Raw genomic sequence first — 24,530 nt, 5'->3', positions numbered from 1 at the left:
CCTGTTTTATGCCGGCGATGGACATGCTGTTGAGGTTTCAGACGAATCAGCACTAAGCTGCAGGATGGCATGCTGCCAGAGAGAAGGCACAACTCCACATCCATATTTATGACAATGATGTCCCTACACACACACACACACCTGTGGTTTTGATTAAACACACACACACACACACACACACACACACACACACACACACACACACACATGCTCTGCCCTTTTTATGTTTAAAATCAGTGAGCAAATATGCCCCTTGGAACCATTGCTTTGTTTGAAGAGAAGTTTCTTTTTTCCTGTATGAATTTAGCCCTCAGCCAAATTTGTTCAAAGCATCTCTTTTCTCTCTTCTCCAGCAAAGGTGCACTTCTTGTAACCTCATTCTGGTAAAGTCAAAGTATTTTGGCCCCATGAATTATCCTCCCACTCTGACTCTTCCATACCAGTGGATTGTATTGAATAACTATAAGCAAAGTATGATGAAAAACTGCATAACCTCAGTCAAAAAACAAACAAACAAAAATAAAAGTAACAGGATTTTGCTCTCATCTCATTCAAGAGGGGTAAGTATGTCAACAACATCTGGCTGAATGAGAAATCAATTACTTTCTATCATGGACAACATATTTAATTTGCTATTTCATCATATTTTTCTCTATTTTGCTTAAAGGGAAAGTAGAAGAAAAAATTATCCAAAAGCATCATAAAAGTATACAAATATTGTATAAATCATAAATATTGTCCAAGATCAGGTCAGTTTGATTTGTGACTGGTTATGTGAAATGATCAGATGCAAAAGAAGATTAATTTATGAATCTGAAATTACATTTTTTTTTCCAGGAACTGCAAATAAGACTTTTATTATACTCAAAAGAGCAGTTTTTGATTAATGCACTTTATATGCAAAAGCTCTTTTTTGGTACAGTATCACATCAGAAAAAAATGCAATTAAATCTCATCACTGTACACTGAAAGTCACTTTTCGTTTTCAATCATGAACGGTTTTTAGTTTTGCTTAAATGGATATTAGGAGCTTTAAAGCTTAAAAATATATACAAAAGCAGGGGGGAACTTAACCAATAAGCGAGGTAAGCGGCCGCTTGGGGCCCCAGGGAATCAGGGGGTCCCATCAAATACCCAAAAGCGTATTTAAATCGTATATAACTTATTAATTTTCTATCATATTTTGTTTGTCCAGGATATCACCCTTAAAGTTGTAACATTATTATTACATCTGCACAATGTAATCGTTTAGGCGAGCTCATTAGCAGCAGGGCTTTGCTTATAAAAATATTAAGATATGTTTCTATAGCTCTGGCTATGTTTCTATAGCTCTAAAACCCCGCTGTCACAATCCTCAGTCACCAGTCTATCACCTATGTGCACTACATCTCCCACAATCCTCCTTGGTTATCACCTGCACTCACTTCTCAATCACCACACATGTCTACCTCTCATCTCACCCTTCATAAGCAGTCACCTTCCACACCACAGCTGTCTTGTCTCGGTGTTGTTTACCCGCATCAACCTACCTGGCCCCTTACCTGCGCTACGTACCTGCGAAAGCTTTATTGTTCACTGTCTTCAGTGATTCATCCCCTGGTGATCATCTCTAAACTGCAAACACAAACAGAACAGTTACCATCCAGCTAAGTCTTCACTAACTGCTCTGATACTAATCTCATATTGTCTGCTTCTTGATTCAGTTTCTGTAAATAAATAAATAAATAAATAAATAAATAAATATACTTGTGTGCTTGGAATCTACCTGTGTGGTATCCTGTGTGTGTAACACTCGCTCATTCAAGGACACGCATTTATTGCATGTGGGGAAGCAATAACACACTGTGATGCGTCTAAATGCATGTGCACCATTCAGTTTTACTATAAAAGTTTGCACTCTTAAGAATTATTAAGAATAATGCACTGAGATTTAAATCACCAGTGAAGACACCATAACCCAGCGAAAGTAAGAGTTTAGGATTAGTTGGGATATATCCTATATGACGAATGGAATTCAGTAGTCTGTCCATGGAAGCTTTGTGTGATTGATTATTTAATGTATTGTAACATGATGGCTATGCTAATTACATTAAGATTTACAGTTTATTTACAAATGTGTTCCATATATTTTTATTTGCTTTACTTTATTAGTGAATATCTGTGTGTATTAGTTAGGCTTAGTTGTTCCTCTCTCACTTTAGCTTGGGGTAAACTCTTTTTAAACAGTTGAAAGACAGAGACCGAAAGATAAGGGCTACAAAAGTAAAAGCGCACATTGTTACTGTGTAAGGGCCCCTGAAACAATTCCACCCCTGTACAAAAGCATCATAAAAGTATTTTTAAAAATCCATGTATTAAAAAAAAAGTTTTAAGAATTAAACCACTTATACTTTAAATTGAATTGACATGTTTAACATTAAAGTATTATGCAGTCATTTAAGACATTTCTCCTTAAGTAGAACCTCTTTGCTGTAAAGTGTTCTTGAAAGTTGAATCAAGAAACCCATCAAACTTTTTTTTTCTAAGAGTGTGTTATGTGAAATAATTTAACATTTCTGCTTTTTCCCAGGAACTTGTAAATAAGACTGTTATCATACTGAAAAGATACTTATTTTTAACAGCTGTTTAAAATATTGAAATATTGGTCAGGTTCTTTCTTGGTACAGCATCACATCAGAAAAGAAAATGGCAGTTAAATTTGATCACTCTGTACACTGAAAAACACTGACTTTTCATTTTCATTTTAATAATTGCAGTGCCCTCAATTAACACGAGGTCAGAAAAAAATGCATGCATTATAATTATAAATAAATAGAAACATTTATTTTATAGTTTTAGATATAAAACAGGCTGTGTGGGATGTTTCAAGCTATTAAATGATTAAGACACATTGTTGCCATATGCTGCGTCTACAAAATAATTAAATCCTTGAACTATATTATGCTTAATAATGCTGAAAATCACAATTCTTTTTAAATTGTCACATTGAAGAAAATGTAGAAAGTTCCAGCAGTTCTTTTTCATAAAGTTAATTAGTTTATTATATATTTTTAAAATTGTAATTACAAATTAAATCCAAATGAAATGACAGTAAATTAGATTTTTATATCCGTAATAGTTGTTTTAAAAAAGTACTTTGGACTCATCTGGAAGATGTGTGTATAGATATATATATATATATACTTTATGTATAGAGTTGTTATTAACCTTTTATCTTTCATCTCTGCATTCTGATTTTTCATCTAATTTCTTATGGATAATCATATCTTTTAACTTTTATTTAACTTTTATCTTTTATTATTTTATTTGTTCTACAAAAATATGATTTTTGCTGATTTTTTTTTGATTTAGCTGAAATCCACAAAAACACGGTTCGAAATCGATTGTTTCTTACATCACAAAGTACTTTGTAACCAATCCTGTCACGAGGAGGGCAGCCTTTACTATATCATTAACTATGCTGTGAAGCAGGGGAGTCTCAAGAGAAGCCATGTTATCCTAGTAGCCTATATATTTCTGTTGATATGAAAAATTGGGTACATTTAGCAATATAGTGGGTGAATTATGTATGATGTATTTTATGATGTTATGGTGAACTATATGCCTTTCTCCACTGACGCTCTAAGTTGTTCAAAGCATTTCTAAGGATGCTGATTTTTAGAAGGCAGAGATGGCAAATGGGAAACATGGTTTGTGTAACATTATAACACATTTTTAGCTGTTAGATAACGTAGTCAAGCCAAATGCTAATCATATTAATTACTGTTATGTGTCCGACGTTGTTTAAAATGATTGACTACTGAGGGACTTTAAATATTGCATTTTGAAGTAAACTCACAACATCTGATCTTTGGACATGTGAGATTAGGGACCTTTTTAATATTAGCTCCACTATAGGATTTACTAAAAAAGCATTTCAAATATTTATTGAAAAGACTGCCTATTTGATAAATCTCAAAGGAGGAGGGATTTGCATATTTTCTTCACATAAAGATGTTAGGGACCAGATCCGTGACATCTGGTGCTTGGCTTTAATTTAGAAATCCCACATTTCTTCCCTTTCTTTGTTTTATATCTCTCCTTCAATCACCGCAGAGGGGCTTTGTTCAGAGACCAGTCCTTAGAGGAGATAAGAGGAGGCAGGTAAATGTAGAGAGATGCAGGGGGAAGAGAGAGAGAGGGTGAGAGCTAAAGAAGATGAATGGAATTAGATGAAAGAGAAGGAGGAGAGGGAGAATGGATGCTGAGGAGATTTCTAATGAGTCACAGGTTGATTCCATCCGTGTTGGCATGTGGAGAATCACTTGAGATGAATGACTCCTTCAGTGCTTAAATTAGGGGGGAAACTTTGCAGATATGGTCAGTGATACTGGAGAACACACAGGTACATGCTCACCCTGCTGAGTCATTGAATCAGTCATTTAACCAAATCATTTAAAAACACTGATTCAGTGTGACTTTCAGTGTATTTTATACAAAAATAAAACGCTCGTGAAAAACCTGAAAAAAACACTCATGATAGAAAGCAGTCGACTTTCATTCAGTTTGATGTTGTTGTACCCCTCCTAATTGAGATGACAGCAAAATTCTTACTTTTTTGACTGAGGTTTTAGCAATCATTAGATTGTCAAACTGGGAGACCAGCCTACAGCTCAGGCTGTTATTTTCAGCAGGGCAAACACACAAGAAAACCCTAATAGGTAGCAAAATAGGAACCCACTTGGTTTAGCCGGAGGGATTTGGGAGTTCAAAGTAGTTTTCCCCAGCTCTTATCTCACTCCATCCCTCCTTGACTTGTCTTTGGCTGTGGTTGTTCTTCTTATACCTATCTTTTAAAAGAGCAGCACCATATCGATTCAGTCCTCTTTTATGCAGCCAGCTGGCATGCTAACCTGCGCATGCGTCTTCATTTCACAAACAGACATAATGAAACAGATTCCGTCAAGGCCGTCCCTTCATCAAACACTTACATCTTGACATTTGGAGACTCTCCCACTTGGGACTGTTTGACTCGGTTTCCCTTACAGCGTAGCACATTTCTAAACAGCTCCTGTGGAGCGCACTGGCAAACATCTGCCACGCAAGAAGCGTGACGAGTGGTTATTGGTATTCATTTAGTTTTTTCTTTGAGTGTAAAAATATGGTTGCAATACAACCTGTTAAAAAGAAGATGACCTTGATTTACTAAGGCTACTATGTCTACTGATAACTGATATCTACTATGCAATAGATGTATAAGGTTATAAGATTATAATTTTTTTTGACTCTTAAATTAACATATTAATACTACTACTACTACTAATAATACTTTTTCATTATATAATATAATATAATATAATATAATGTCTGTCTTTATGAGTGATACATCGAATCATTTGCTCAACCGAATTGTTCGTGAGCAGGTCATTGAATCATTCATTAAACTGATTCGTTCAAAACATTGATTTATTCAGGAATGAGAAACACTGCTCTGAGACACTCGACGATAGATTTGTTTGGAACTATTTTCATCGGAGGAGCAAAAACAAAGTATCTAATTGGTGTCAAAAATGTAAGTTACCCAATATTACTTTTTTTTAAAAAATTTTTATGATGTTTAAAGGCACAAATGCAGTTGTGTTTTTTTCAAATCGGCTTTGATCACCTGAGGTCTTAACAGCACTCTTGTTTGTGTGATATTTGCTTCATATATTCATAATTTTGGAGATATGCTCCTCTCTAGCAAATTAATGAACTACGGACAATGAATTACTTTCCTGAAGTAAAATGTAATGTCTGCTGACGGACTAGGCCTATTGCCAGGTGACAGCTGTTTTAATCGGTGTATGTCATCAAAGTAGGTCTACCGCGAAAGCATAGGGAGCCGTCGTAACTGTATGTATTTCAACGTAACGTTACCCTAAAATATTTATTTTTGTCTTGTACTGCAATCCAGTAGAGGAAATATGATTGTTTCACTTGTGCTCCGTGCAACATTCTGTCACACGAGTGTCAGAAATAACATATTTTGAGGGGCGCTAGAGGGATACCCAATGCATACCAAAAGTGTTTTCCAGAACTTCGACACTGGATAAGAAGTACCACGTCTTCAAAATAAGAACACATTTCAGAATCCTGCATTATTATACAATTCAGCATTATAATTGTCCCAATTCATTGTTGTAAATAAAGACTTCTTCCTAGTCTGTAAGATTGTACATTTTAATATTAGAAACAGTGCTAATAGGAGGTATAAATTAGATCCCAGATATATTATATATTCTTTTAATCTTAATTTATGAATCTGGATAATCTGTTTGGGGTTTTTTTTCTTCATTTTTTTTTATAATTTTTTTATGATCACGGTTCCCCACGATTCTAAAAACAAAACATTAGAGGTTCTAAACAAAACTAAACAAAATGTTCTATTTAATGTTATGAATGAGTGTTTTTATACATCTCTAAAATGCTATAAATTAGCCTATTCAAATATTTATTTAAATGAATTCAATAGGCCTAATTGTTTGAAATTAATGAATGAAGTCTTAAAAGAGTTTTTGAACGAATCTCTTGAATCAATAATTCAGTGATTCTTCAAATGCATCTTACAGGTGAGAGCCAATGAGCATTTGATATCACTGCCTTAAAACGTGTTGTAAAGCTGCCTGGGGCAGCGATTATTGAATTTGTAAAGAGCGCAGGATTTGACGTTTGTGGTCGCTGCTGAGAATGGGGATGAAGATCAAAGAATAAAGTCTTGAATTTGGGGACATTCTAAAACGCTCAACTTTGCTTAAAGTACTAAGACAGTGATATTAAACACTATAATAAAGCATACTATGTACAGAAAAGCAGATGAGCCCAGAATATGAACGCAATGTGTTGATGAAATACAAGAGCTTTCTGACCCCCCATAGACTGCAACATAATTGCCACTTTCAAGGCCCAGAAAGGTAGTAAAGACATCGTTAAAATAGACCATGTGACTACAGTGTGTTATGAAGCAGCAATAATACTTTTTTGTGTGCAGAATTTTTTTTATTATTATTTAATAAAAATTATTTACTTTATTCAATAATTTGTTTTCTTCTGTGTCTGATGCTGTTCACATTCTCTGATGCTGCTGACGCAAGAGCCGGCCAATACTGAGCCGGTGATCTGACGAAGAACCCGGAAGTGCTGCACTGTATTACTACGTGAACAGCGTCAGAGACTGACACGGAAAAGAAGAAATTGTTGAATAAATAATTAATAATTGGTGCACAAAAAGCATTCTCGTTGCTTCATAAAGTTAAGGTTGAACTACTGTAGTCACATGGTCAATTTTAACTATGTCTTTACTACCTTTCTGGGCCTTGAAAGTGTCAATTACGTTGCTGTCTGTGGGGTCAGAAAGCTCTCGGATTTAATAAAAAATATCTTCATTTGTGTTCTGAAGATGAATGAAGATATTACGGGTATGGAATGACATGAGAGTGAGTAATGAATGACAGAATTTTCATTTATGGGTGAACTATCCCTTTAATGTGGCTTAATTAGTGATATCAAAATATCAAACTCAGTAAACACCATACAAATAAAGCATACTATGTACAGAAAATTCACTTGGATTTATTGCACAATACAGAAGAAAAGATCTGATGCTACTTCTGTATCATCACAACTTTAACGTAACAATTTTATTTGGAATAAGATGCGCCAGTTAGTCGCTCACAGTAAGACCAAAAAATGGCCATTTTGATTCCATGTTTACTCTAAGAGAACATGCTGCAAGATTTTAAATAGCGAAATATAACACTAGGAGGGAGATATCACCAACAAATGCTCAATTCCTTCCAGAATGTTTTCACGCTATCTGGGTAATTAGAGAACAATGTCCGCCACTTCTATCTGTAATTAAACAACTGATAAGTATCTAATTCCTAAAGAAGCAATTGAAAACATTACAATATGAGCTGAAGACAAATATGAAGATATCTAATATCTGTTTGCTCTAATCCAGCACTCTGCCCAATTCTTACCGATGATTAGAATGAAACACCTTTCAGTGGCAAGGCTAAGCTAGAGGGGGGGGAGGGGGAGGGGGTGGTGGTGGTGGTGAAGGATGTGTTGCGAATCTTCCTCATAAAAATGACAGCAGCAAAAGCCTCCACTATAAAAAAGAAAAGCCAGTGCTCTCCTTGGACAAATTTATCTGAAGTGCTCAACAGTGTTAGATTTTCAGTGTGCGTGTGTGTGTGTGTGTGTGTGTGTGTGTGTGTGTGTGTGTGTGTGTGTGTGTGTGTGTCTCTAAGTGGTGATGGGAAAAGTTAAGGACTATTGAAATGGACCGGTGTGAGAGGCCACAAGCTAAGCGCTTTACCAGATAACTCAATATTTGAGTGTTCATTTTTTCCCACCTTGGGTTTATCTTTAGCTTCATCTCTCCTGCTTTTGCATGTATTTATAAATCCAAAAAGGTCTATTTATTCAAACTAGACGTGAACAAATACACGGTTTATAGTCATGGGCAAATTGGAGAAAACAGGAGTGTGAACATGACAGCAGCAGCTGAGATTTACATCATGAGAGTTCTCACAAGTGTTGGATGTGCATGGATTTGTTAACTAGTATAGGGCAAAATGAAATTTGATAAAAGTTTAATATCAGCAAATAATAACAAATAAAATGATTCTCGGACATACACTATACAGTTCAAAAGTCTGGAGTTGGAATGCTTTGGAATTGTTGGAATTTTTTATTTATTCCTCTGACGACAAAGCTGATTTTTCAAAATCATTACTCCAGTCTTCGGTGTCACATGATCCTTCAGAAATCATTCTAATATGCTGATTTGCTGCTACAGAAACATTTATTATTATTATGAATGCTGAAAACAGTCGTGCTGCTTAATATTTTTTGTGGAACTGGAAACCATGATACTTTTTTAGAATTCTTTGATGAATAGAAAGTTCAAAAGAACAGCATTTATTTAAAATAGAAATTGTCTTTACTGTCACTTTTTATCAGTTTAATGCATATTTTCTCAATAAAAGTATTCATTACTTGAAATCTTTAAATCTTACTGAACCCAAACTCTTGAACAGGAGTGTGTTTATCTATTATTGAATCACAGAGTTTAGTTTTATATGTACATCAAAGTGTATTAAATAGCAAAATTGAAATGTTATTTATATGCATTTAAATATTAGAAATATTTATTTTGATGTTTATTAGAGAATTGGAGATTAATTGATTAGAGAGATAAACAAAATATTTAGTTTGCTTGTTAAAGGCAAACGTTCATGTTTGTGCATCAGTTGTCTGTGCAGGGTACTGTACTGTAGGTGCAGAAATGCACTGCTTTGTATTTTAAATTAAAAGTTGCTAATGAACAGCATGTCACTTATTTATTATAAACACAATCACAATTATGTTAGGAGGAAACATAATGAACGAGAATTATTTATGCTAAATTACAAATTTTTAATAATTCATCATTTAAAATCTTTTTGAAGATCCTCTTTAAATATAAACATACTTCTTTTTGACATCTTCGTGCCAGAATTGATCTGATCCGTGCTCTGTCACTGACACTAACGTTGTGTCCTGCCTTGACTGTCGATAGAGAATTGTGACTGGATGGTATATTTGTTCTACAAAATATACTGTGACGTGATTGGCTACTTTTGATATAGGCTATTCTCGCGTGACAGAAGTCTCGCTCTATTGCTTAGCAATAAAGACATTTGAAGAAAGATAAAATATGGAACAAAACATGTTTTTTTTTTTTATATATAATTAAAACAAAAAAAAGAGCTGAACTATGGGACTGTGCTGAAATACGGGACTGTCCAGAGAAAAAACGGGGCGTCTGGAACCCTATCAATCAGGCATCCTAATGCTACTACTGACCGATTGAAACTGAGTCATTGCCCTTAAGTCATTGCCCTTATATGGAATATCACTGATTACTTTCAAAGTAAAATAAGTCATTATTTTATTTCTTTGTAACATTATTCTTTGAAAGTGTCTTGGCATTATGCAGTCCCTGGTGTGAACTACTGCAAATATGATTGTTTGTGTTTTTTAACTTCAGGCAATGGTTTAATATGCAATACTTAACGGGCCATGTTAAGACTTGGGATCATTTGTAATCAAACAAATGGCTAAATTATAAGACTTCATTTGTAATGATTGATCAATGCTCCCTTTCGCTAACATAGTTAGCAATATCTAAGAGGAATGTGGCTCACTGACAGATTATAGCACTAATTCACAGGAGTGCTTTAATAAGTAAGGATTAGCCAGCCTTTCCATTTTCAATCAGTCCAATCCATAACGGGGGGCAGCACAAAACGCTCTACCTCATTAAACAAGATCTTATTAACTGGAGCTTGGCTTTTTCAGCTTAAAACTTGTGCATTTAATCAATTAAGTTGCATGCGTTAAGTTAATCATCATAATTCTATGCGTTGTTAATCATCATAATTCTACACATTTTGTGGGATCAAATGTCAAGCTTTCAATTTAATGTATTTTTATGATGATTGGCAGTTCCTTTTTTCTTGAGTTTAAATGAACTGTTTCATAAGAAGCATGTTCTCATTTTTTTTAACTGCCTTAAGCTGTAATTGCTGAAAACCAGAGTGCTGAAGATGAACCCAGTAGTACTTTAGTAGTTGAAGCTGTTCAAGGAAAATCTTTTCTCTTTATTAATTTATTTGTTTGTTTGTTTGTTTATTTATTATTATTTTTTTAATATTCGGAAGCTTTGATTTAAATTTAATTTGATTTCATTTAAATCCTGGATGATCCACTGATCACTTTCATTCTTTTGACATTTAGCAAAACACCTTCTACTGTCACTCAAACATTGAAGTTTGTATTGAGGCCTTAAAGGAATAGTCCATCCAACAATGAAAATTCTGCCAACATTTACTCACCCTCATATTGATCCAAACCTGTATGACTGACTTGTTTCTGGGAAACACAAAAGAAGATATGTTAAAGAATGTTGGTAACCAAACAGTTTCGGATTCCATTGACTTTAATTGTGTTGACATAAAATACAGTGGAAGTCAATGGGAACTAAAATGGTTTGCCTGTCAACATTCAAAATAGTTACTTTTGTGTTCAGTTGAAGAATGAAATGCTGATACATGACGATTTTTGGGTGGACTACTCCTTCAAGTAAGGTTTTTATTTTTTATTTTATATATATATCAAAAGCTTTCAAAAATAAAATGCTTTAAATATTCAACATTTACACAAAGATTGCTTTGATACCAAATTTGCCCATCATCAAAGCTTGAAAAAACCTTCAAGTCAACATGCTGAACGAGTCACATATTTTGATCAAAAAAAAAAAAAAAAAAAAAAAAATCCCTTGGGTCTGTTTACAATAATCACTCAACACAGTATGGAGTGAAATAAAATGGCTTAGTTTGCACACAGCCTCCATTTCCAACCCAGGCTCGTTATAAAAACGTGCCAGTGGCAACATTTCAGCAAAATGATATTCCGTTGCTACCTAAACGATAGGGCATTTGCTGATGCAAACATGGCAGTTTAGTTTGCTTCTACCGGTCTTTGAAATCTTTTAAAGATCTTTTAAAGTGTTGTGATTTGTGTTTCTTAGGACTCGTACCCGAGCTTTCTGCATTCTAAATGCAACGCTGTACCAAGTAAGCTACCAAGCAAATTTACTATGTCAGAAAAGCCATACATATGAAGCTGTTTATGTGATGCAAACATCAAAGTGTATTAGTTTACAAATCACACACTATGGTAAAGAAAAAATAAGTCTTTATTAATCAGTAATCTGCCCCTTAGTCATAATTTATGAAAAGGAGTTAAAGTTGTTGGTGTTTTACTGCTTCTAGTAATCTTTTCAGCTGCAAACTGATATATATATAGGTACGTTTTTGCCAAAAATATAAGTAGAGGCATGTTTTTTCCAAGATGAAGCCTAGGTTGTCCATTTCATCTCACAGTTTGCTTTTTCAGCACTATTGTTTGCATCTTCCCTTCTTTTCGTTCTGACCCTGGTTGACAGTTCCATTTTTTTTTTTTTTGCCAGAGTTGGCAAATTACACTGCTCCATGGCTCACTTCAACATACTGCATTTTACCTTCCCCAACTTCAGTTACGCTAAATAAAATGAGTCAAGTAAGATGAATGTTCATGTCTGACATCAGCTTTACTGCACATCCGGGAGCCACAAACTGATCAAGGGCAAAAAGGTTGAGTTTATTTGTAGGAGGTACTTTCAGTTATTTGGAAATAGACTTATGCTTCATTATAAAATATTCTGCGGTAAGATGTAATTAGATATAAGCCTATCTTTGCAGCAGCTCAATCAAAACACAAGCACTAAGCCTTCACTTATGCAGCGGAAAAAAAATGAAGGAACCAATCAGAGGTCTTAAAGCAGCATCAGTGCTGATGAGCATCTGTTTATGCAAATTCTGCGAGTTAGTGAATGGAATGTTGATCAAATTAATATTTCAAAACTATATATTTATACTGAAGAACGCTGGTTTCCTCGTATGTTTTTTCCATAAACACCTCATAGCCTGTGATAGAGTCCTAAATGTGTTTAAAAATTTTTTTTTTTTTTGACTATTCAGATGGGAGTCTCTAAAAGTGCTGAATTGTTAATGAAGCTCTAAGTGGAGAGGAAATGATCATATTTGCACAGTTGTAATTAAAGCCATTGGTAAAGACATATTGATCACCACCACCTTTGGCTGCCAGCCTGTGATTACGCTCGGGGATTGAGCCATAAAATATATATTTCTTCAAGATGGCAAGCCACATGGTTACTTGACTGAACAAAAAGGAACTTGATTGTTGTAGAAATTCCATCTATTTGCAGAACTAGAGAAATATGTTCTCAGTTTCTCACCTTATTTAGGGATAGGTCGCAATAGCCGATTAAAATACTACCCACATTTATGTTTGTTTTTATTCTAGTTTTTTTACAGTTTTAGAACTGGTAGCTTAATTACAGTGCTAACATTATGTCATGCTTTAGCTGTTAGACAATTTGAACGATTAAATCGTCTCAGAGAAGTTGCATCTTTCATTTAATACCCCGTTACCTGTTGTAGAAACCTGCTTGAAACCAGCCTAAGCTGCTCTCTGCTCTTAGATGGTTTAATATGGTCTCTCAGACCGGTCAAGCTGCTCTTAATGAGATAGCTCACCCAAAAAATGTAAATTCTGTAATTTTACAAAATCTCTGGGGTTTTTTTTAATGCAAAAGAAGATATTGTGAAGAATGTTAGTTACCAAACAGTTTTGGTTACCATTGAATTCCATTGTATGGACAAAAATGAATGAGACATATCTCAAAATTATGACAGAATTTTGTTTTGGGGTGAACTGTGAACCTTTTAAAGTGGTCTTGCTGGTGTTTAGATTATTTAGCTGGGTTGGGGAGCTGGTCTCCCAGCATGACTAACTGAAAACCTACTAACAGAATAACCTGACCTGCCTGGGAAAAACAGCTAAGGGAAATTCACACCAAGGACCATGATAATATTGATAGCTATAAATATGAAGTTTTAATAATCGTTCTAATTATATAAGAATAGGGAAGCCCACGCTGCAACTATAATGACAATGACACAAATAGGGTTGGGTAAGTTCACATTTTTACCGGTACCTGAAATTCGGTGCTTTAGACATGTTTACCTCAATAACTGTAAAGAAACTAAGTCTTTTGTAGAAGTGTTATTGACATTATGCCAGAGCTGCCTTGGTTGCTGTCTGCCATTGTTTGTGATGCTTGAATATTAATAAAAACAACCGTTTTAGTAAATTTTTTTTAAAAATTTTTATCATTTCTATGAAATGGTTTGTTTTCCACAAATTCTGTGTTGTGAATTTTCTAGTAATCAAATGAAGACATAAAACATTAATTTAATTGATATTTTATATGAAATTAAACTTTTTATTTAACAACATGCGGCACAACTGAGCTTTTAAAATTTCAACATAGAAGAAATAGTGATTATTCCTTAAAAAATATATTTTTGATTTTAGTGTTAGTGTTAGTATTATTATTAAATTGAGATATCTAAATTCAACAGTAATATATTATCAAGTTAAACCAAACTTTTATTTTGACTGGTTGTGGTGAAGACCTTTGAGTTTCCGTATGTTAATGATATAACAATAGTTTTTCTTAAATGAAACTGTAAAATGCTGATGAACTTCAGTGACTCTCAAAGCGGCTCTGGAAATGCATTCATGTTCTCATATAGTGAGACTGCAGAGGCTGAAAAGGGGCCAGATAGCCCTTGAACGAAGATTTTTCGGGACCACACTTCAAATGAAGGGGTATGAGAAATGTACCTGCATACACCGGCTACAGAGGCAACATGACTGCCAATAATCATTTTCCTTATGTCACATTCAATCTTGTGTTCATATTTACGGTCATGTTCTTCAAAGAAACGTTTGCAAAAAAATCATTGAAGTTCGTTAACGATAGTCCCGCAACATATTTTCATGTCTGATAACTGGTGAATGGAATTGCGGCAGGGAATTGGCTTATCTTTTACTGTAGGTCTGCTATGAACGCATTGTTTTCTTGTGGTTATATGTAAACACGATATAAACGAACAGTGCTTACACAGTTTCGTGCTTTTTGAAACATGATTAACCAGTCTTGTATGTTCTTTATCAAACCGGGACACCTGAGGAAACCCGGAGGCTCATTCGTTTTCGCGCTGACAACGAGCAACGTTTCCTGAAGTCCAAAAATACTGAAGTAGGCGAAGGGGTATAAAATAGAATTGGGATTGGGCCTTACTCTCGCCCAGATGTGTTCTTCTCAGGTGCCGAAATGTAGCACTATTTGATTTCATGTGAATCGGTACTTGGTAGTGCCGACGTAATTCGGTCGGTGCCATTAAAAGTACCGAGTTCAGTACCCAACCCTAGACACAAAGGAACATTATTGTTGGAATTGCTTTCAGAAGGATTTTTTTTTTTTTTTTAGCTGATGAATGTTAACTTTGACAGCCAATTAGAATCCACCGACTTGAGCTTGAGCATTTAAAGTGGCAGACGACAAAACTGTGGCGCTTATAATTAACAGAAGGTTATCAATCATTAGTGTGGATCCTAATGTATAGTTAAAGGGATAGTTCACCCAAAAATGAAAATTCTATCATTGTTTACTCACCCTCAAGTTGTTCCAAACCTGTATGAGTTTCTTTGTTCTGCTGAACACAAAGGAAGATATTTGGAAGAATGTTTGTAACCAAACAGATCTCGGTCCCCATTGACTACCATAGTATATTTTTTTCCTACTATGGAAGTCAATGGGGACCGAGATCTGTTGATTACAAACGTTCTTCCAAATATCTTCCTTTGTGTTCAGCAGAACAAAGAAACTCATACAGGTTTGGAACAACTTGAGGGTGAGTAAACAATGATAGAATTTTCATTTTTGGGTGAACTATCCCTTTAACTTTATGGTTCTCATGTTTGTGTACATGCCTTAAAACCAGCAAAACTCAAAGTTTCTCAGATACCTAATCTTACTCAACCGTTTTTTTTATAATTTGTCAGAGACTGTTACACCAAATATTTGTACTGTCAAATGATTTTGTTATTTATTTACCTATTATGTTTGCACTGAAGTTATGGGAAACTAAATCAAATGAATGGAAGATTAAGTCAGTCATTATAAAACTTCTGTCTTCTCTCTCTTTCTGTCACACACAGCTTGTGAGTTGATGAACAGAGGTATCCTTGCACTGGTCAGCTCTATCGGCTGTATGTCCGCGGGGTCGCTGCAGTCTTTAGCTGACGCCATGCACATCCCTCACCTCTTCATCCAGAGGGCACCCGCAGGGACTCCTCGCTCCAGCTGTCCGCCCACCAGTCGCGCCCATCCAGACGACTACACTCTCTTCGTGCGACCTCCCGTCTACCTAAATGACGTCATCTTCCAAGTGGTGATGGAGTACACCTGGCAAAAGTTCATTATCTTCTATGACACCGACTATGGTGAGTAGTTTTACTTTACTGATTTCAGTAGTAAACGGCCATAAGGAGCTCCCTCAGAGTGTGTCCAATCAGTGACCCCACATTAACACCCCTTTATTACCACCACAGAGAGGAAATTTTACAGCATTATTACCTCCATTGCTCATGTGTTTAAGGCATTGTGCCTGTGTGTGTTTAAGAGAAAAGAGCATGGAATGAGGTAAAAGCATTCGCGGATTAACCACAGAGCCGAATGGGCTGTTGCCCACAGGCCAATCAGTCTCATTTATTTATTTATTTTTTTCGGAGCATACATCTTCCCTTGAGCCTTTACCCATTGCATTTCATTGCGTTTCTCTCAGTCTTGCAATGTGTTTCACCGACTGAGCAAACTGGTTAAAGTTAAACATGTTTCGTGATAGGTTTTGACAGGAGCGGAGTAGATGAGAGTGAGAATTTGCCCGCGGTTAGTCAGGCAGTTACCCAGCCACCAGATTAGAGCCATTTTCATTGATAGAGGCACTGAATATTTTCCACAATCATGATGCTAATTACTCACGTCAGCCAGGGAAAGATTGATGGGAGGTAAAACAAAGCATGCTTTAAGATGGATGTTTTAGTCATAAAAGTTATTCTACCAATAAGAAAGAATAATGATGTATTAAGAATTTTATTTGTTGCACTTAAATGGTCATACAACAAGAACATACTTTTGGTTCTGACCATTTACCCCATGTTGGTGTTAGAAAAGTGATAGAAAAGAGAAAAATACTAAGGGCTCTATCTTGCACCCAGCGCAATTGACTTTGTACACTGACGCATGTAGCATTCCTATTCTGCATCCGCGCCCAGCGGACTTTTCCCTCCACAGACGCAAGTCGGTAAACTAGGAAATACACTTGCGCTCCCCGGGGCGGTTCAGCGCAAAGAGGAGGCGTGTTTCAGCGGAAACGTTCCCTGATTCTATTTTGCAGGTTTAGAAAACAATTCCGCCACTGACCAGGAAAAACCTAGTCTAAAGTCAGTGGCGCGTTGCGCATGATATTCACATGCTATTTTAAGGGCGCATGGTTGGCCATAATCAATGTAGCGTGTGCACAACGCGCATACACTTTGATTCTCTCATCTACACAGAAGCAGCAGTTTTCATTTTTGCAAATCATACATTATTACAATAGATAGATAGATAGATAGTTTATTATGAAAGCATAAATCTAGCTTACACATTTACCCAAATTATCATACGCCTGTTTAACCGAAGTTAATTTGGGTGGGTTTCTCCCATCCCCAACGTCACTTCTCTGTGTTTTACGGCCCTGACGAGAACGTCGGTCTCCTCGGCTGTGAAGCGCTCCTGGCGTGCGCCTGGCAAATCCGCCGTTATGATAGCAGTCCGCCATAGAACAAGCGCGCCTGCTCTTAAAGGGAATGTGAGGTGTCGCTCTGATTGGTTTATTTCACGTTACGCCCAAACCACACCTATGAATAATGAAGCTACTTCAGACCAACCCATTTTAGATTTGCGTCGGGCGCAAGAGTCATTTATCCCGCCGGTATAATAGCAACAGCGCCCAAGACCCGCCCACAAAGTTACTTGCGTTTCGCGCTTGATACTTGCGTTTCAGATCGTTAAAATAGGGCCCTAAATGTGTGAAAAGGGTATAATGGACAATAAAAGAAAAATGAAAGATAATAATACAAATTTACTGATTTAGGACGCTCTACAACTGTTGAATCATACACAAATGCTTTGAATTGGTGACTCACTGATTGATTCTAATAAAGATTGATGTTAGCATGTTGCTAGGGCTGTCAAAATATAAAAATTTCACTACATGATTATCATGGTCTAAAGAATTCATAATATTATTGTATTGTAGATACCTATTGTAGATACCTATTGTAGATACCTATGGAAATTTTGAAAATAAAACTCCTTCAAATAGCATTCAAATTCATCTATAGCTTTGTTTATTTTGAATGAATCACACTCAAAATAAGTGTAGGTAGGCAGAGAGAGAGTTTATAACCATAGCTGTACAAAAATAACTTACTGTTGATCGGCACTTCATGCAGTCTGGGGTGTCTAACACTGTCTTTTTTTTTTTACAGAATACACAAAAAATATCCACACTGGCTCACTTTTTTTCGGGTGCGGGTAGAGTGTTTTACTTTCATCTGTTCTTTTTCATCACAAAGTTTATTATTTGCATGTGTTGCCAATTTAGACTTTCAAATGATTTTACTCGCACTGTCGCACAATGACTTACACTTTTATGCGCGCACACACCCGAAGTTTAGGCATAGAAAGCAGGTGGTCACACAGTAGGGAGCACTGAACTAAGTTTTGTTTTCTTTCATGTCTTATTGCAGTTAAACTGTCAAATACATACACGGTTTAAACTGTCAAATACATACACGGTTTACATAAACACAGACGGTTGTGTCTTAAGTGAACGTTAACAGTTGGGACAGAATCAGATGTGAGTATATTGGAACCGTGCAGGTTTTAAAATGACAGCAGGCTAATATACCTGCTATTTTTTTAACTGTAATTTTCATTATGCATTCTGGGATTGACTTTTGTGTGAATGATACACGCACTGGTAAAACAAAATAAAATCTTGTAGGCGTAGGCAGCTTGTTTGGAACCGAGCATTTGTGTTTGTGAGTGGGTTAAAGAGAGAGAGGGAGCGAGATATAAGTATATAATGCAGAAATATAATGTAGTTGTGTGTGAAAAGAACTTCATGGTTGATGGTCTCTCTGGAGGGCATGCTCTGCTGCAGCAGGTTAAGGTGCGAATGAATAAGTACCTGTCCCCGAAGACAAACGAAGGATATGATTTCAGCTATGTCCAGAGGGCCATATGCCTTGGGCAGCTATATAGTAATGAAGCCTTAGAGATCCTCTCCCCTCCTCCCTGCCTTAAGTGTGCAGAGAGCTTGACCAGTGACTCTGAAGATAGACTCCTCAGACATTTGATTAGCTGGCCTCTGAGCAAGAGATCTTTCAGAGAGAACAAAGTGTTCCTAAATTGCTTTGGCTTTTTAAGATGACTTGGACAATAGAGAGTTCATTGATAAATTGATTTTGCCTCCTTGGTGTCCCCTGTTTTTGAGGACTAGTGGTGCTGGCAGAAGCCTCAAAAAAATAGGGGAAAAAAAATCCATTTGTGTTTGTAGTCTGAGGTTTCCCTCTATGTTAAGTATCCTCTGCCATAACTGAAGTTGGTCAGTGGTTTAGGCGACCAATCACTTCATAAAAGTGATTTTGAAATAAATTGAAGTGTATTTTTGAGCTAAGTGGATTTTGACTACAACTTCACAAATAATTATTTTTATATGACTTTTTATTGCTTATATACAGTATCTCATAAAAGTGAGTACACCCCTCACATTTCAGCAAACATTTTAGTATATCTTCTCAAGGGACAGTACTATAGAAATGAAACTTGGATATATTTTAGAGTAGTCAATGTGCTGCTTGTATAGCAGTATATATTTACTGTCCTCTGAAAATAACTCAACATACAGCCATTATTGTCAAAATAGCTGGCAACAAAAGTGAGTACACCCTAAGTGAACATGTCAAAACTGTGTCCATAGTGTCAATATTTTGTGTGAGCACCATTGTTATCTAGCACTGCCTTAATCCTCCTGGGCATGGATTTCCCCAGAGCTGCACTGGTTGTTGCTGGGATCCTCTTCCACTCCTCCATAATGACATCACGGAGCTGCTGGCTTTTAGTCACATGGCGCTTCTCCACCTTTCGATGCCCCACAGGTGCTTAATATGGTTCAGGTCTGGAGACATACTTGGTCACTCCATCACCTTCACCTTCAGCTTCCTCAGCAAGGCAGTTGTCATCTTGGCGGTGTGTTTGGGGTCGTTGTCATGCCGTTCAGCCCAGTTTCTGATGGGAGGGCATCATGTTCTGCTTCAGAATGTCGCAGTACATGTTGGAATCCATGTTTTTCTCAATGAAGCTCAGCTCCCCAGTACCAGCAGCACTCATGCAGCCCTAGACCACCATGCTTGCTACCACCACCATGCTTGACTGTTGGCAAGACACGATTCTCTTGGTACTCCTCAGAGTCACCACACATGCTGAACACCATCCAAGTTTATTTTTGTCTCATTAGACCACAGGACATGGCTCCAGTAATTCATGCTCTTGGACAGGTTGCTTTCAGCAAACTGTTTGCAGGCTTTCTTGTGAGCCAGCTGACCTTCCAAACCTCTAAAGCAATGCTGGCACGATCATGCATCTGTTTTTTTAAGCCAGCTTCTGTACCTGACCCACAGCACGAGGACTCAACTTCTTTAATTGACCCTTGCGAGGCCTGTTCCAAGTGGAACCCGTCTTGGAAAACCTCTGTATGACCCTGGCCTGTACTGTAACTCAGTTTCAGGGTGTTACCTATCTTCTTATAGCCTAGGCCATCTTTGTGGAGAGCAACAATTCTAATTCTCAAATCCTTAGAGAGTTCTTTGCCATGAGGTGCCATGTTGAACCTCCAGTGGTCAGTGTCAGAGAATTGTACTCAAAGCACAAATTTTATCTGCTCTAAAACAAGATGCACAAATTTGTATGGTCCTGTCATGCAGACAAAAACATGAAAATGATGAATAGGACATGTGGCTTTGCATGGTTAAACTACGTACAGCTGTTATCACTTCACTTGTTGCCAGCTATTTTGACAATAATGGCTGTATGTTGAGTTATTTTCAGAGGACAGTAAATATGTAAGGGATAATGTAGAGCAAGGCAGTTGTTATAGCGAATACAACCCAGACAGGCTGATCAGGACCCAGACGCGAAGCGGATAATTTGACACATAATTTGACACAAAATATTGATTTAAAAAGGAGTTTATTGATTTAAAAACGATTGTATTGCTTCCGCTAAAGAAAATAGTCTGTTCCGTCTCTACGGTTAGAATCCTGCATCCATAGCAACGCTCTGTTTTTCATGGCAAAGGTGTGTTATACTTAGCAGCGGTCTGTTATCAAGAAATAACAGACCGCATTCTACATTAGAATTCAACCAAGCCATGTAATAAATACTGCTATACAAGCAGCACATTGACTACTCTAAAATATATCCAAGTTTCATTTCTATAGTATTGTCCCTTGAGAAGATATACTAAAATGTTTGCTGAAATTTGAGGGGTGTACTCACTTTCGTGAGATACTGTATATATAAGTTTCATAGAAACAAAGAAATATGTTTCTATTTCAAATGAATGCTGTTCTTTCTAATAGAATCCTGAAAAAATACACTATTGTGGTTTCCACACAAAATTAAACAGAACAGTTATTTTCAGTGATAATAAGAAAGGAATCTTGAATATCAAATCAGCTTTAACATTTATTTTGATACTGAAGCCTGGAGTATTGGCTGCTAAAAATTCAGCTTTGCCATCACAGGAATAAATAATAAAGTGTAATAATAGATAACAGTTATTAACGTTACTGTTTTTACTGTGGTTTTGATCACATAAATGCACATAAATGAACATAATTTTCTTTCAAAACCAACCAAACAAACAATAAATACTCACCCCAAACTTAAAATGTATAGATGTATAGTAAAACTATATAATGTATAAATGATAAACATATAAAAAAATATATAGCCTATATATAAATGGAATCAAACTGAGATAGCATTTTCTGCTATCCAAAATTCTGTGTAATTACACATCACATCCTAGTAGATATTTCAAAATGCGTACTTCTCTCAATTGAACTGCCCTTCATCTGCAGAGTAATGTAGGTCCCCTAGTTGGCTTATCTGCAAGTGCACAACTGAAGACAAGTAAATGTATGGAGAGAAAAGAGAAGCCATTGTTAATTGCTAAGATACAAAGTAGTGAGTATGTGATTAAATGATTCATATATAATATGACGTGTACAGTTTTTTGACATGCACAAATTTCTAAAAGCCAAGTTCTAATTCTTCTTCTGAATGTAGATTGTACAGGTTATAGAGACATGTGTTCAACATAATGTGTTGTCTCACTGCTTAAGGTGAAGTCAGTGACCTCTAATGCGATTACCACCTTCCATAAATTCAGTTTGAATAGCCATGGCGTAGCACTTATAATATTAGAATAACCTGTCCAGCACTTTGCCAAACCAGGATAAGGTTAATTTAATGTGCAGCAAGTCCAAATGAGATGATTTCATGGTTAACAGACAAGTGGATGAAAAAGATAAAGGAAATTGAGTCCCTCTTTTGAGGAGATAATTAATAACGATCTAGGCCAATGACCCTATTATCCTCTTGTGATAACCAGTCGCCCTCTGTATTGTAGGGTGGGTCAGGAGTGAGGATATATTTAATTGGAAATTTTCTCTTTTCCTTATTGTACATTGTTACAGGTCGTCACACGTTCCTGAATATAGTTTTCAAAATATACATCCATCTTGGACCAGCATAGAAATTCTTATTGGTCTAAGCTGGTCTTTTCATCAGGGACATCCTCTATCTCTCTGTCTCTGTCTGTCTGTTTCTCTCTTAGCAAGATGAACTGTGACATGAAGATTTGTTTTTGGCCCCTATTGTCTCTCACTAGTGTCGTAAAGTCTAGTGGAAACATTAAACACAGTAGAGAGGATGCAGCTAGTGGGAGATTCACAGCGTGAGAGCTCACTCAATCAGCGCTCAGCTGCGGGCCTCAGATCCGGTCCTTTGGATTCTGCTCACAGTTCCTACCAGGCCACATATGACTGCGTCACACAGAGAATTTATCTAGCTCTGGAATTTGATTTAAAGAACTCCCATCAGCCAAAAATAGTGGCAGTTCGCTCTAATCAGTAATCAGTAGACTGAACCGGAAACTGGGATGTATTGACTCATGTCAAGCTTTTGAGTGACTTAAGTCTCAGGCAGGGGTGGATGTGTTCTAATCAAGCCAAGCACCATTGATTTCTCTTTTAGATAGACGGAGGTAGAAGTAAACTGAAGACTTTAGTAGTTCGGGATTTAAAAAAAAAGAGAAACTAAAACGTTGCATTAAAGATGCATACAGTATAATGCTTTGATCCAATAATGCCAGGGACACATTTAATGACTTGCTGAAACATTCTAAGACATTCTAAGAACCCACTTACAGACTGTTTCCAATGACTGGAGCAGATTTTAAACACCGACTGAACGCAGCTGTCTCTGACTCGGCGTGTTTGGGCATGATCAGTCGTAAGTATCACATTTTATTCATAATCGGCCTTACAGTCGTTAAGTGTGTCCCCGGCTTAAGGCATGTGGGTGTTTTATTTATTTAATAATGGGCATCCATCCATCTCAAAAGGAAACCACACAACAAAGTATGAATTAAATTAGCACTTTAAATGATGTGCCCTATTTGTACATACTGTATAATAAGAATTGAATCTAAAAGTGTTTTTTTTTTTTTTACTTTCTGATGCCAAGGACCACCAAATCACCTTGCAACCCCATTCCTAAAATATCAAAGCACCTGTATATTTGTCTATGTATTAGAACCATTTATGCTGTGTGCGATAAACATTAAGGGTTATATTATAAAGACAACATGCAATGTGCAAAATTATTGAATTGGCTTTTGTATTTATATTATATCAAAGCCAAAATAGAAAAAATATCTGGAAAATATTCTTTGTACTGTTAAAAGAAAAAAAAGTTTTTCAGTTAAATTTAAAGCATTATGTAACACGCTAATATATTTTTTTAACATTTTATTTTGCAAGGAAGAACAGACTAATACTTACGAAATATTCCTATTACAAAATGACAGTACTGTTTAAAAGTTTGGGCATGTTAGCAATGTGCTAATTTATGTTAGATACTGACTGACTGACTGACTGTCTGTCTGTCTGGCTATCTAGCTTTTGAAACTGCTTAAACTTAAAACTTAAAACCTTCTTACTTAAATCTACTTCAAACTTTCCGGTCAGGCTTTCTGAGGCTTTCTCAAGCTGAACTTTTCTATCTAGTTAATGTCATGATTTCTGACTAACCAGTCTTAAGAGAGCAGAATTAAACCCAGAACAACTTTCCAATTTGAAATCATCGGGTCAAGGTTTGACTAGTTAGCATGGGTTCAGTTCCCAGGAAAGTTGGATAAAAGCATCTGCCAAATGGATAAAAGTTTAGTTATGTAATGTGCAAACAAGGTTTATGACAGACTCAGTATAACTTATGCTGGTGATGCTCAGAATTACAGCTGGGATTCTCTGACAGGGGAAGTGAGGGCAGAGTATGTAATGATAATGGAGTTAATGCTGATTATAATTACATGTGTATTTTTTGACAGATAAATGGGCCTCAGTTGCTTGTTACTGCTGTGCTCTGTTTGTATTAATCTCCTTCAATATAACCTCTCATGTTAAGACAGAACTAATAAAGCCAAGCAGGCTACTCATCTTTGAATGAGGACTCTGTAATGTCCCGACTTCATAGAGCCGTAACTGAGAAATAGCAAGCAGTGTGCATTAACAGACCATTGCCTTTCACAACCCCATCCTGCAATAACGTAGCCGTGCTACGTCTTTGTAAAACAGCTTCTAAGATGCCA

At 36.3% G+C, this 24,530-nt stretch overlaps 1 protein-coding gene across 3 annotated transcripts in view; it reads left to right on the top strand.

Moving 5' to 3' along the window:
* grid2 (glutamate receptor, ionotropic, delta 2) overlaps positions 1 to 24,530 on the top strand; it is a 427,641-nt gene that overhangs the window by 233,629 nt on the left and 169,482 nt on the right. For all 3 annotated transcript variants that reach the window (XM_084389289.1, XM_084389290.1, XM_084389291.1), the window contains exon 3: positions 15,703 to 15,987. In XM_084389289.1, coding sequence (XP_084245415.1) covers positions 15,703 to 15,987 — 285 coding nt within the window. The remainder of the gene's footprint in view (positions 1 to 15,702; positions 15,988 to 24,530) is intronic.

Source organism: Rutilus rutilus, assembly GCF_951802725.1.
Source record: "Rutilus rutilus genome assembly, chromosome: 19".
NCBI classification, from domain to species: Eukaryota; Metazoa; Chordata; class Actinopteri; order Cypriniformes; family Leuciscidae; genus Rutilus; species Rutilus rutilus.
The sequence above is the reverse complement of the archived record's forward strand: the minus strand, read 5'-3'. Positions and strand labels throughout refer to the sequence as shown.